Genomic DNA, 12,120 nt, shown 5'->3' with positions numbered 1-12,120 from the left:
TTCTGACTTGGTCTTTAATCAGCGATGTTGATTTCAAGTGAATTGTGATTAACGGTTTTTCCAAGAACAGCTGAGACTGTAATCCTATCAGTAATGTAACTGAGTTGTCTAAATTAATTACAGTTTAATCCTTTTTAATTACCCCTGGCAGTATTTTTATTGAGCATGATTATATTTATGATTACTTTTATTATGATCATAAGTTATCATGACACTGAGGAAAAACACTATGATAATAATGGAAGCTACTAAGCTCTCCCGTTAATAGCATACTGGCACTGTAACTCTGGCACAAGCAGCTGGCACAAACACTACACTGGCTTGCCTAAAAGCGAAAGAAAAAAAGCCAAAGGCTTTTTTGGTGACAGTGTGCCATAGTACAATTCAGAGGATGTTGGAGTGGAAAATTAAAAATAGCAGTGCCACTGAAAGCCTGTACAAAAAGGGAATTGAGCTTTTTGTAAAAGACAATGGAGGCCCTCTGGTGGCTGGTCTGTGTCTATAGCGCTTTCTCTTTACTTCAAACACACAAGAAGTCAGGCTGGTTTGGTCACAGCTCTGCCCAAAGTGGTACCAATATTTCCACGAGGACAGACCCATGGAGTTTAAAGTTTTTCTCAAAATTTTCCCAAATGTTTTTCTTTCTTCTTAACACAGAGCAAGAGATTTTCAACATAGCATTTCTACACATATCAGTTTTCTTTAGAAAGCATAAATTATCTATATTTGAACACAGAAACAAAACAAAAATGACCAGGTCAGAATTACCAGCCTGACTGAAAATCTGACCTTTTTATTGAGCCAAAGCACAAACTATTGCTGTGTAATGACTTCTGATCAAATCAAATGATATCCTTGTAGACATTCACACTGATAAAGACCACTAATGTTACCTTGTATGGAGAGATGTGCGTATCTGATGGAAAGGCCAGCATGCCCATCACCTGCCGAACCTCATCCAACTGTCCACCTTCTGCTTGGCTGAAGTGCTTTCTAGCATGTCTAATACACACAGAGAGACTCACAATCTCAGTAACGCAACTGCAAATGTGGAAATACGTGAGTAAAAGGCTTCAGGTGAAAAAATTATTTGTGTGTGTGTTTTAAGTACCGCACTGCATCCATGCGCTTGTTTTGTCTGATGAGCTCAATGAACTCCTGGATTCTCAGACTGAACTCAAGACAACTCTGCCAGAGAAAGGAAAGATGGAAGAGGAGGCATCGAGTTTAAAAAAATGAGGCGACCCTCCCATGGTTAATTAATAATGTCCATGGAAATCGAGACAGAACAAACAGCAAAATGATCTGTTAATATTTTACCATCTAAATGGACTGAGCAGGGAAAAAACCCACATCTGTTACCAACTGGAACTATAGTTTTTCTGATTTACATATTGCCCAACTGGCAAGAAGATAAACTAAACCAAATTTTACTGATGTTCTCACGAGAAAGAAAAACAAAGACGTCCATATAAATAATTAACAGCCAACAAGTCCGATTATTGACTCCCGTCTGAATTCTACTGAGGACTCAGACCCTGTCTAATAAAATAATGTTGGGATTAAAATGGGAACTTGCTGGGATTCTCAGCAGAGCGAAAGCTACAAGAAAAGCAATCAAGACTTAATTTTTCGCATCAAAAACCGGTTACACTGCTGCCTGTTGTTTATTAGAGCCAAAACTATGCAATGTAAAAAACTGATAGCAGGGGTTTTTTTCAGGGTTCACTGGTATCAAAGCTAGTATTAACAATACCTTGAAACATCATTAATTATTCTACCTTCATCTTGCGGAGGCGGGACTTGTTGTCATGGCACCAAGCCAGGCAAGTGGCTGTCTCCTGCCTCTCCAGAGACTCCTCCACCTCCTTAGCTGTGAGGAACATCTCAATGTTCACCAGATCCTAAAAACACAACAGAGACAGAAAAACACAGGTTATTTCTGTATGTGAAAGGTATGTGTGAACGAGAAGATTTTTCTTTTAACTAACAAGCTGACAAACAGCTATGAGGATATTAATTTAAAGAAGAAGAGATCTATTAAAGTCTGATCTTCGCTACACATTTTTCATGAAGTCAATCATGGCTTAAACAAAAGAAATCTCCGAGGACCTCAGAAACAAGGACGTGATGCTCATTAGGCTGGCTATTGAGTACTCTCTATAGAGGCTGACAGACGTTGTACAAAAAAAAAGAGAAATTCAAGACCATTGTTACCCTCCCTGGGAATACTTGACTAACAAATATTCCTCAGAGAGCAAAATGTGTAATAGTACCCGAGGTGACAAAGTAACCCCGGGTAACGTGCTTCTCAGAAACTAAAGGCCTCTCACACTGGCTCACGCTCATGTTTTTCAGCCCACCATCAGCAGAACACTGAACAAAAATGTTATCCATGTCACGGTTGAATGGAGAATGCCACTGCTCTTCCAAAAGAACACAGCTGCTCATCTGCTGTTTGTTAGAGAAAGACACTGGAACTGTTTGGTGTAAATCATAAGCACTACATTTGAAGAAATAAAAAGACAGCATTCCAGCATCTGAATCTCATCCCATCTGAAGCGCACTGTACTGTTCGAGTCATGGTTTGTAGGCCTTGTCTGCCGGTCCTTAGTGGGGAGATTCATTTGAATTATACTACAAAATTTCTCAAATGTCAGGATGTGCCTGTAAAAAAAAGAAAAAGCAAACTGGGTCATGCAGCAAGACAGCAATGCTCAGCACATGTCATTCTACAAAAGAAGGATTAAAAAGAGTAAAGGTAATGTTTTGTAACATGTGCTGAGCAAATCCAATACAAATGCTCTGAAAGGACCTGAAGCAAGCAGTTCAAAACGATGAAGCCACTCAGAATTTCTGTATCCAGCTGGAGGCCATTTAAGTCCAAGACAGAAATCACACACATCTTAGATGATTAAAAAAATATTATAAATACTTTTAAAAAATGTTCTGAAACAGTATCTCGAGGACAAAAAACTGTAAAATAAGTGAGGGGAAAGGTTTTAGAGACAGGCATGGATGGGGGACGTCCTGTCTAGTTTGGTGATACGGTTTTTAAAATACTGTGTAGATTTCATGCATTGGCTCATGAAATCACACCATTCATAGCAAAGTGATGTCTGTGCTTCAGTATTCAAGTAGTCGTTCTTCCAGCAGAAACTCTGATCGTGTGGGCTGCATTCAACTGAATCTTGCAGAAAAAGAGAAGCACTGTAATGCTTTTGGCGTGTTTGGGCAGGGCATGTTTGTAAATAGACAGTTTTAACTGACAGCACAATTTATTTCCATGCTTTTCAGTAGTATTATCCACAGACAAATGAACTTCACAGTGTTTGTTTAAAACACTGCATTTAATCTTGTAGTGATTCCACATTACAGAAACAGTACTCTCAGGCTACGTTCACACTGCAGGTCTTGATGCTCAATTCAGATTTTTTGATCAAATCCGATTTATTTGTCTGCTCGTTCACACTACAAATAAAATGCGACAGCAAACGCGCTCTGTTCAGACCCAGAGCAACAGTATTGTTTGACTGATGGCCCTTAATATAAAGACTTCGGACTTTACGTTTCCCAATTTTTGCTTTAAGTTATTTTGTTATTTACATAATAATGTAAATAACCTAACAATGATCCTTATTGCTGTGTAAGAGGAGCGCTGCTTCAAAGGATAGCTGCAGATTTCTGTCAGAATCTGCAGATACAAATAAAATGTTCACGTTTCTCCAACGTTTTTTCCCCCAACAGTTTCACTGACATCTACACTGGATGGCCAGGAAGTGTTCACGGTGTCTACTCCGGAGCTGATAATTGGCGTCCGTCTTGTGTCAGTGACGTAAAAGACGGATTTAATGCGACTTGACCATCAAACAGCAGTCGCTTTCTGAAACATCGGATATGTATCGGATTCAGCACCACATACAAAGTGACCCAGATCGGATTTGAAAATATCGGATTGTGCCGTTCACACTGTCACACCATGATCGGATATGGGTCGCACAGGGTCAAAAAAATCGGATTTGATGCGCTTTCGCCTGCAGTGTGAACGTAGCCTAATGCAGGCTCCCTTTTGGCCATTTGGCTTGTTCTCTCATTAAAACTACCCCCATTTTAGATTTCCTATCAACAAATAAATCAATATCGCTGCAGATACAATTAAATATGAGTTCCCATTATCACTGCTCTTCCTGTTGGATAAACAAACTAATGTTTATCCATTATTAATGTAAAACCACATTCCTACTTAGGGGTGTCTACATGTTGTAGCTGTTTATTATGAACACAGGGCAGTGGGGAAAGTTGTCTTGTTCGTGTACGCGCTGTTGTTGGTCTTTTTGGTTTACCTTCAACTGCAAGTCTAAATCATAACAAAGAGCTTTTTATGGTGTAAAGAAACAGAGTGTTAAGAACAATGAAAGCTGTCCAGTGTAGCCACAGCCTGTACTTCAAGCTGCTGCTGAATTCCACTCTTGCTCCCTTTAACTCTACCTCTGCCTATCATCACCACCGTAGTGCCACATGCTGCTGTTGTTTTGAATGACCATATGCAAGGACATGTGCAAAGACAGAACATCCATAATCCTTCACTCTCAATAGCCAAAAGCCACAGAAACACAAGGACAGTACCATGGATTCTGCTTTGAGAGTCAGGGCTGTATTCACTAAATCTCCTAACAGCCAAGGAGCAGATGGAGATCCAGCAGGGATCTGCCACAGATCTGAACAGGGCCTGCCACTGACCAACCAGCTGGTCTGTATCAGCGAAATCCTTCTTGGAGTTAAACACTCTGTATATAAGGAACTGGTTAAAAGTCCTTTAAACTGATGTGCAGAACTTGTCGTTCTGCACATCAGAAGTTAAGTTGCAATTACTCCTGCACTACATACTGACAGTAAAGGTAAATACCTTTTCCCCTTGCAGATACATAATACTGGATCAAACCCTCAGTAAAGAAATGTAAATCATAGAACAATTTCTTTAATTAGGTTCTCTTTTTAAAAAAATGATTTCAGGTCATATTTATGAAGAAATACAGAAAACCGAAAACCTTTGCCTCTTTCTGTACATGAACTGTAGGAGCCCTGTAATTACCTCTATACCGCTCTGTCTGGCCAGTTTCACAGCTGTGTTGTAGTAGCCACAGCGCAGCAGATGCTCCACCATCATGCGGTCCATCCGTTTCTTCTTCCACAGGTTAACTGAAGCTGGCTGGTCGCTGCTGTGCTCCTTTAAGTGCTCGATGCGACGCTTACACAGCTTGGCACTCTCGTCTTCTGCTTGAATGGACTCTGCAGCCTACGGGACACAAACACAATCACGAGAGCTACAAAATGCTTCCTGTTAATCGTTTCTCTAAGAAGGATAATTAAAATGAATTATGTTTATGACATGTAACATGGTTGACTTTAGAACAGGAACAAACCCTGAACACTGAAACCAAGAAGTCAGAAACCTTGAACGCTGCTCAAGTTTCGTTGGAACAAAACTGCTGCTTTCTGCTTCACAGACATGGCAGGATGGAAATTATGGATCACAACCACAAAGGAGTAATTTCTTTCCACTGTTACATGCAGTAAGGACTCGGTGATCCTTCAGCACATAATTACAATCCTAGGCTCGCTTTTCAGCACATCTTGTACTTTTAGAGTAAATTGAAAAAGAAACAAATATAAAATTGTATAACACCAATTTAGATAAGCATTGTTTTCCTGGTAGAAATGGAACAAAGCATGTTTTATTTTTCACTTCTCAGACTTCAGATGCCCAATCAGTGCAGTGTCTAATGACATAATCTGACACACAATTAAAGTTCCCCCCTTCCTCCGCCCAAAATGAACCTTTTGTATCTGCTGAGAATGTCGACATAGAGGTAAATTTTTTATTTTTATTTTTAAAAAGCAAAAGTGCGATTTGACAGCTCAACACACGAGCCACCCTTGCAGCATTCCTTGGCAAACAAATGCAATCCACCTAATGAGGTGCTTTTGCTAAAACAGTGATTACTGTGGTTTTCCATGGTCGGCTCTACGTGAAGCAAGATTTTGTTTGTAAAGAAGATAATACGTGTGATGCATAGATGTATAACAGCTTTTCTACTCCAGGTTAACAAGATGTAGGTGGTTGGTTCTGCTTTACCTCTTCACACTATTTTACATGTTAGGCAAAATGATGGTGTGCAGACGGGTTCGAGTAACTTAGAAAGGCCCACAGAGCACGACCAAAATTTAGCTGCACGATTGAAGTACCTCTTTTAAGGCGTGCACTTTATCTCTTTACAAAAAGCATCAAGTTATTTCTTCCCTCAATCACGTTCAAACAGCTGCCAAGGAAAACTGAGATTTCTCTGGCCTTCTGGAAACTGTTTTCTCTCTTTCCAGAAGCGAGATTTTAAATAATGCCAGAAACATTTTAAAACACAGGCCTGTAAGTGTAGCAATGACAACATACACAGGGATGACTATTATGATAGAGCTATATACAGCTGCACAGTTGCACTTGAAAGCCATCTTCCTGTTGGGCCTGATTATCTCTGTAATTGCCTTTTTGTATAGAAGCAGTGCTTCAGACTGCTTCCAGAGAAAAGGCTAAAGTTGAAACTGATAGAACCTCTATTGTGTGGTCAGCTTCAGTGGAACAGAAAACAAGCAACCGCAGAGAGTCAGCGCCATCAGAGATTTACTGTTAGGGATGAAAAGAACATGTGCAAAGCTATGCATGTTCATAAAATCAAGTGTTATCATAAAAGGTGGTGGAAAATATCGACTTTTATGCCTTCAAAAACATGATGTTCAAGAGCTGCAAACTCCCTCACTAAAACTAAAAGGAAACTTGGCACTCATACCAGTCTGGAAGGACTTGACTGTTACACTTGGAAAATGTGTATGCCTGTATCTCTTACCTTCCTCTTCAGGGCACTGAGTTTCTCCACCACTCCATCCAGCAGGGACACCACCGAGTCAACCACGGGGAAGCTGCTGAGCGTTTTCTCCAGCTCTGCAACTACCATTGTGACGTGACTCGTCTCTCTGTCGATGTTCTTCTGAGCCGCTCTAAAGCGTTTGTTCAGAGTCTCGTATGGCACCTGTACACATCATAAATGTTCTATTTCAGACATTCATTCAAGGGGATTAATGCATCTTAGTGTAATTTTATAAGCTACGATTATAGCTCAATATGTGAATTACCTCAAGACAATATGGTAGAAAACTGTTTAAATACTAAAGCTTTACTTTTTCTTATCCTTGATACAGAACAATTGGCCATCATTATGCTTAATTTGAGATGTTCTGTTCTCTAATTTATGCCGTTTCATCTGGAATGAAGAACAAAAACATGATGCTAAACTCCTGCTTAAACATTTCCTAATACTTAAACTGAAAAACTGCAACAGATTTCTGTAAAAATGTTACTTTCTCCGTCAGTTCACTTTAAATAAAACTTCCATATCAATTTATGGTCATTCAATTTTAGAAAAGCAAGTAAGCTGTCACAACAGATTCAAGAACTTCATCCAGACCACGAAGAGAAGGGGGGGAAAAAAAACACCATTTCCCCTCACCAGTTGGCACACACTGGAGCGCAGTCAAGAGTCTGTAAACTTCTGAAAACTCAGCTTGAAAAAGCTAAAAAAGCATTCGAAACACGTCCTTTTCAGGGAAACCTGCTTTGTTAAATGATGTAATTATTTTCTTTGCACAACAATAAAAGTACTTAACTAGTTTCATGTGATTCTTGATATTCCCTCTGCTGACATGCTGGATCAACAAAAGAAGTGCTTTGACCGATTGAAAGGAGCGTTTCTTTTAATTCAGAGCCCAGTTTATGTCACAGATTACTAAGATGGCGAGGAAGGAATCGGGGGGGACAAACTGGAGAATGCAGCACCAAATGCAAAGCCCAAATGGGCCGCATTTCTCAGATAGCTTACTTTACCACATATTGGTATATACTCCAAAAAAAATTATTGGATGGATTTTTCATATTACACTAACAGCTCCCATCAGAATATAACAGAGATTAAACATTACCTTTATGTCAGCCTCCACTCCCTAATATCTTTCAGTGACGACTACATTAGAGTCAGGATTCGCCACAGACAAGGTTTATACTTACTTATTGACCAGCAAATATTCTGGTTGCCCAGATCAACAAATAACTACCAGTACTCACAACTCAAATTTTTCAACACAGAAGACGATGATTTTAGCAAGATGTAAGGAAGAGCCGAGGTATATTTATAACGTAGGTAAAAGGTTTTTCCTGGCTCAGAGAGGGTCATTAGAGATAATCAGTTTGCATTACGTCAAAGTCATTTCAATATGTCTGTGTTACATTTTTAATATAAATCTATTAGTTGTCCTGCTGTTATTGGCCAGCTGACAGACACAAATGTGTAGTCTCCTCAATTCACAACACTTATTGAACATGTCAATGTTTTTGATTTTGTTCTGGGGAAAAACACATGTAGCAGGCTTTGGTAACATAGTAACATAGTAGCTAAATGGTAGATTGGTAAGCTCTAATTAACTTTTACAAAACTTGGTGCTCATTTTTTTAAAAAGCTGCTTGAAAATGATTACATATTTTTTCTGTGGCAGACTCATCCTCATGGCAATTCGAACAGACTCATAACTTTTTCTGTAGATGGTCATGTCAATGGCATACCTGCTGGTACAGACTGTGCTAACCCAGGGTTTTTCCTGGCTCAAAAAGAAGGCTTGAGGGTGGTGACCACACATGGAAGCACACATTCTCCTTTATAATTTAGCCATAAAGTCTTTTGTTAACAGCTTTTCAGATACATTTTTATAAAATAAATAACACATATTCTTAAATAATCCATAAGGCCCATGTCTGCAAAAATTTTTTAGCTGCATGTTGGGAAAACTGAAATATCCCCTTTCTGAATTTGACTGGCTACTAGATGTTATAACATTGCTAAGATTAGTAACCCCTTTATGATATGACCTTGATTTAGTCAAGAGTGAACATGTAATTCAGCCATGAATACAAAGCAGACTGTTATCACAGTAAAAGCCATACAGTATATGAGTATGGTGGTTATCATTCATAATTGTTTTAAGTGAATCCTTGGAAGAGACAACAGGAAGCCTATTTCAAACAGCAAACATTACATATTAATAACAATCACAGTAATAATCAATACAAGGCTCAAGTGATTTAATTATCATTTTGACTGCATTTTGCTCTCAACATTTTAATACCTTTGTGTCTTAATTGTGAGATCTTTATATATGCTTAGTAATGCAGAAATACAGATCAGATTAGAACCTTCTTCAGCTTCTGGGACAGGCATTATTACAATGATAAAATTCTGCTCAATACAGCTCCAAATGTAATCAACACTGCTGTCCTGCAGCTGTAGACTCCCATTTGATGCCAATTACAACCATCACTCCTGTCTTAAAATGGTGCCCATCATCTCACTGCAGCATCCAACCATAGCAGCCAGAGACATCCCCAAACCAAAGCCATGCATGCTCAGCACAGAGGCATTTTAACATCAGCTGCAGCAGGAAATGCTTCTATCCATCATGCAACATTACACAATTAGTTACCACACAAAAGCAGTAAATGCGCCGGTACTCACAGCCCTGCTGTCTTTATATGACGACGCTCTCCTGATCACAGGAAGCAGCCCGGACCTGTCTTTTAGCAGCGGTGTCGCAGCAGCAGCGTTATGTGGAATGGAGGAAAACCGTGCGTGTGTGCGGCGGCGGCAGGCTGTGATTTCTCTCACTGGCCATTTTGAAGTACAGAGAGGCAGCAGCAGCAGCAGCAATCTGATGACACTGCGCTAACTCACGGTGCTGCTTCTCCGCCTGACAGCACCGGGTTAGGGGATCTTCCTCCTCCCCCGAAAGCTTTAAACCCACCTATCTCCGAACCAGCCCGGATTTCGCTTGCTTTGACGTTATGAATTGGGCAGGCTGCTCGTTAAACACGACAAATACTGGTTTTAAGTGCCGTAGCTAAGCTAACGGCCGAGTTAGCAGGCCAATCACGTTTGCATGTCACTTCTCTGACTGGGGGCGAGTAACCATGCTGCTTCCATGTAACCATATAAACTGTAACCCTTAAACCTCCTATCCCAGTGTCTTTTTTAAATGTCCAGGTCAGCGCAGGAGACAAGCTGTACACTCGCACACATACACTACACAAAAAAGCATGCTTCCCACAGGCCAGCCATCTTTAAGGTGATGCACCCTTAGGTAGGTGGTAGGTACTTAGGTGAGCTCACGAGCCATGGTTAAAAGGATAATCAGGCCAAACCCAACAAAAAGTCAAGCGATCAGCTTTTGGGCCTCTGACGGACTCAGAGTCCATAATAAAAAGAATTAACCCAGCAGGAAGCTAACCAACTAACCCCCAGCTTATATCGTTTAGGGGACCACTCATATTTTTACATCCGTTCATAAAAACAAGCACTTTACGGACACTGGGTGCCTGGCTAAGCTAATTCAGCTAGCGTTAGCCTCCCTGACGAGTTCACTCGCTATCTAATGAACGACTAATTCCGATTTCTTTCCAAGTGGCACAGCACGCATCGCGTATTTTTGCAACAGCAGACTCATTGGGCTATCAATATACACCATTATGCGTTTGTGTTTACCTTCAGGGTGGGATATTCTTGGACTTTGAGAGCCATGGACAGTTGAGATGCTGTCTCCTGCACCGCCATCTTGGTTTTGTGGTTTTCTTGTGGTTGTTTGTGTTTTTTTTCTATCAGCTCAGAATGGGCTCAGCGCTCACTATCGCCATCTGGTGGGACGGTGTAAGCACTGACTCTGAAGACGTTCAGGATTCAGCACTTACTATGGAAACATAACGAAGTGACAGTTATACTCCCTCCCTAACCTTGTGCACAACATTTACACACAGCACAACACGCACGGACGTACATACACAAACAGTAGGAGGAAAATAAATAAAAAATAAATAGGATAATAGAAAAGTATTTATACCTTACAGTTATTTGCTTGCATTCCTAAACATAAACGTTTTTGTAGTTTGATTATTCCTCACTTTTCAGAGAAGTCCAGTGTGTTGCCTCAAACTTGGGTATAGAACATTATTTTGGTGGGTATTTCTGTCTGTCTAAGTAAAAAAAGAAGGTAAACAGTAAGGACATAAGACATTTAAACAAGTGCAACTTCCACCAATACTTTCAGATTTGCAACTCTGAGAAATGAAATGGGAAAAAAAGACTAATACACCTCCAGGAAGAAGTACAGAAAGGTGGTGACATCCAGGATGAGCGCTGCACTGTTTTAACCCATTCCAGTTTGTCCTGTTTAGTGAAAGGCGATTTTGTTTTTCTGTGTGTAAGGATGCGTTTCAGCCTATTTGCGTGTTTGTACACCTCTGAAGTACCTGCTTGATGGGCGAAGCTTGAACAAATGGAGGTCTGGAGAGTCTTTGTGGCCTTCTTCACACAGCAAGTGGTGCAAAGATGATCCAGATATGGTAGCTCTGTGCCCACAATCTTTCCACAACATGCTGGAGGGCCTTTTGTCAGCTTTGGTACAGCTACCACACCAAGCTGCGAGGATGCTCTCTACTGTGCTGTAAAAGCTGCAGTGTTGGTGGCAGTGTGGTGCGCAGTAGACTCTCTCTATGGATGTGTAGCGGTGTGTCTGTGGTTTTCTTTTTGGTTCGGGACTCTATAATCATCTCTTTGGTGTGTGTGTTATTAAAACACACACATGACATCATATTGTTATGATGTCAAATTGAGTGCAATGGCTGTCGTCTCATCTGTAAACATAACAGTGGTATTCGTCTTGTGCATGCACTGATGGTCATGTCTGTCCGGAGCATACAGGAAGGGTCTCGGCACATAGCCTTGCAGAACTCCGTGGTCAGAGTGAGGATGGGGAGTGTTTGCCTGCCCAGGCTGACAGTCTGAGAGCAGTTGGTGTTAAAGTCTCATACCTGGTGATCTACCTCCGCTGTGACGCATAGCTTTATGTGATTGAATAGCAGTCTTTCAAAGTATTTAGGAATGATCATGGTAAGAGGAATTGGCCAATAGTTGTTGACACAACTTACTGTAGATTTTTTGGTCACAGGTTCAATGATGGTTAAAAAATTAACCA

The 12,120-nt window shown here is 40.5% G+C and overlaps 1 protein-coding gene across 1 annotated transcript in view; it reads right to left on the bottom strand.

The window, feature by feature from the left end:
• Nucleotides 1–10,836, bottom strand: part of maea (macrophage erythroblast attacher, E3 ubiquitin ligase) — a 14,037-nt gene extending 3,201 nt beyond the window's left edge. Inside the window, exons 1-6 of the mRNA XM_005726462.1 lie at nucleotides 10,635–10,836; nucleotides 6,900–7,082; nucleotides 5,093–5,296; nucleotides 1,782–1,904; nucleotides 1,112–1,188; nucleotides 894–1,002 (exon numbers count right to left, since the gene is read on the bottom strand). Coding sequence (XP_005726519.1) covers nucleotides 894–1,002; nucleotides 1,112–1,188; nucleotides 1,782–1,904; nucleotides 5,093–5,296; nucleotides 6,900–7,082; nucleotides 10,635–10,703 — 765 coding nt within the window. The 5' untranslated portion in view covers nucleotides 10,704–10,836. The remainder of the gene's footprint in view (nucleotides 1–893; nucleotides 1,003–1,111; nucleotides 1,189–1,781; nucleotides 1,905–5,092; nucleotides 5,297–6,899; nucleotides 7,083–10,634) is intronic.
• Nucleotides 10,837–12,120: the final 1,284 nt, after the last annotated feature.

The sequence above is a fragment of the Pundamilia nyererei genome, unplaced genomic scaffold (assembly GCF_000239375.1).
Source record: "Pundamilia nyererei isolate P.nyererei 1_Seehausen unplaced genomic scaffold, PunNye1.0 scaffold00020, whole genome shotgun sequence".
Lineage (NCBI taxonomy): Eukaryota > Metazoa > Chordata > Actinopteri > Cichliformes > Cichlidae > Pundamilia > Pundamilia nyererei.
Note: the sequence above shows the minus strand (reverse complement) of the source record. Positions and strands in the feature narration are given on the sequence as shown.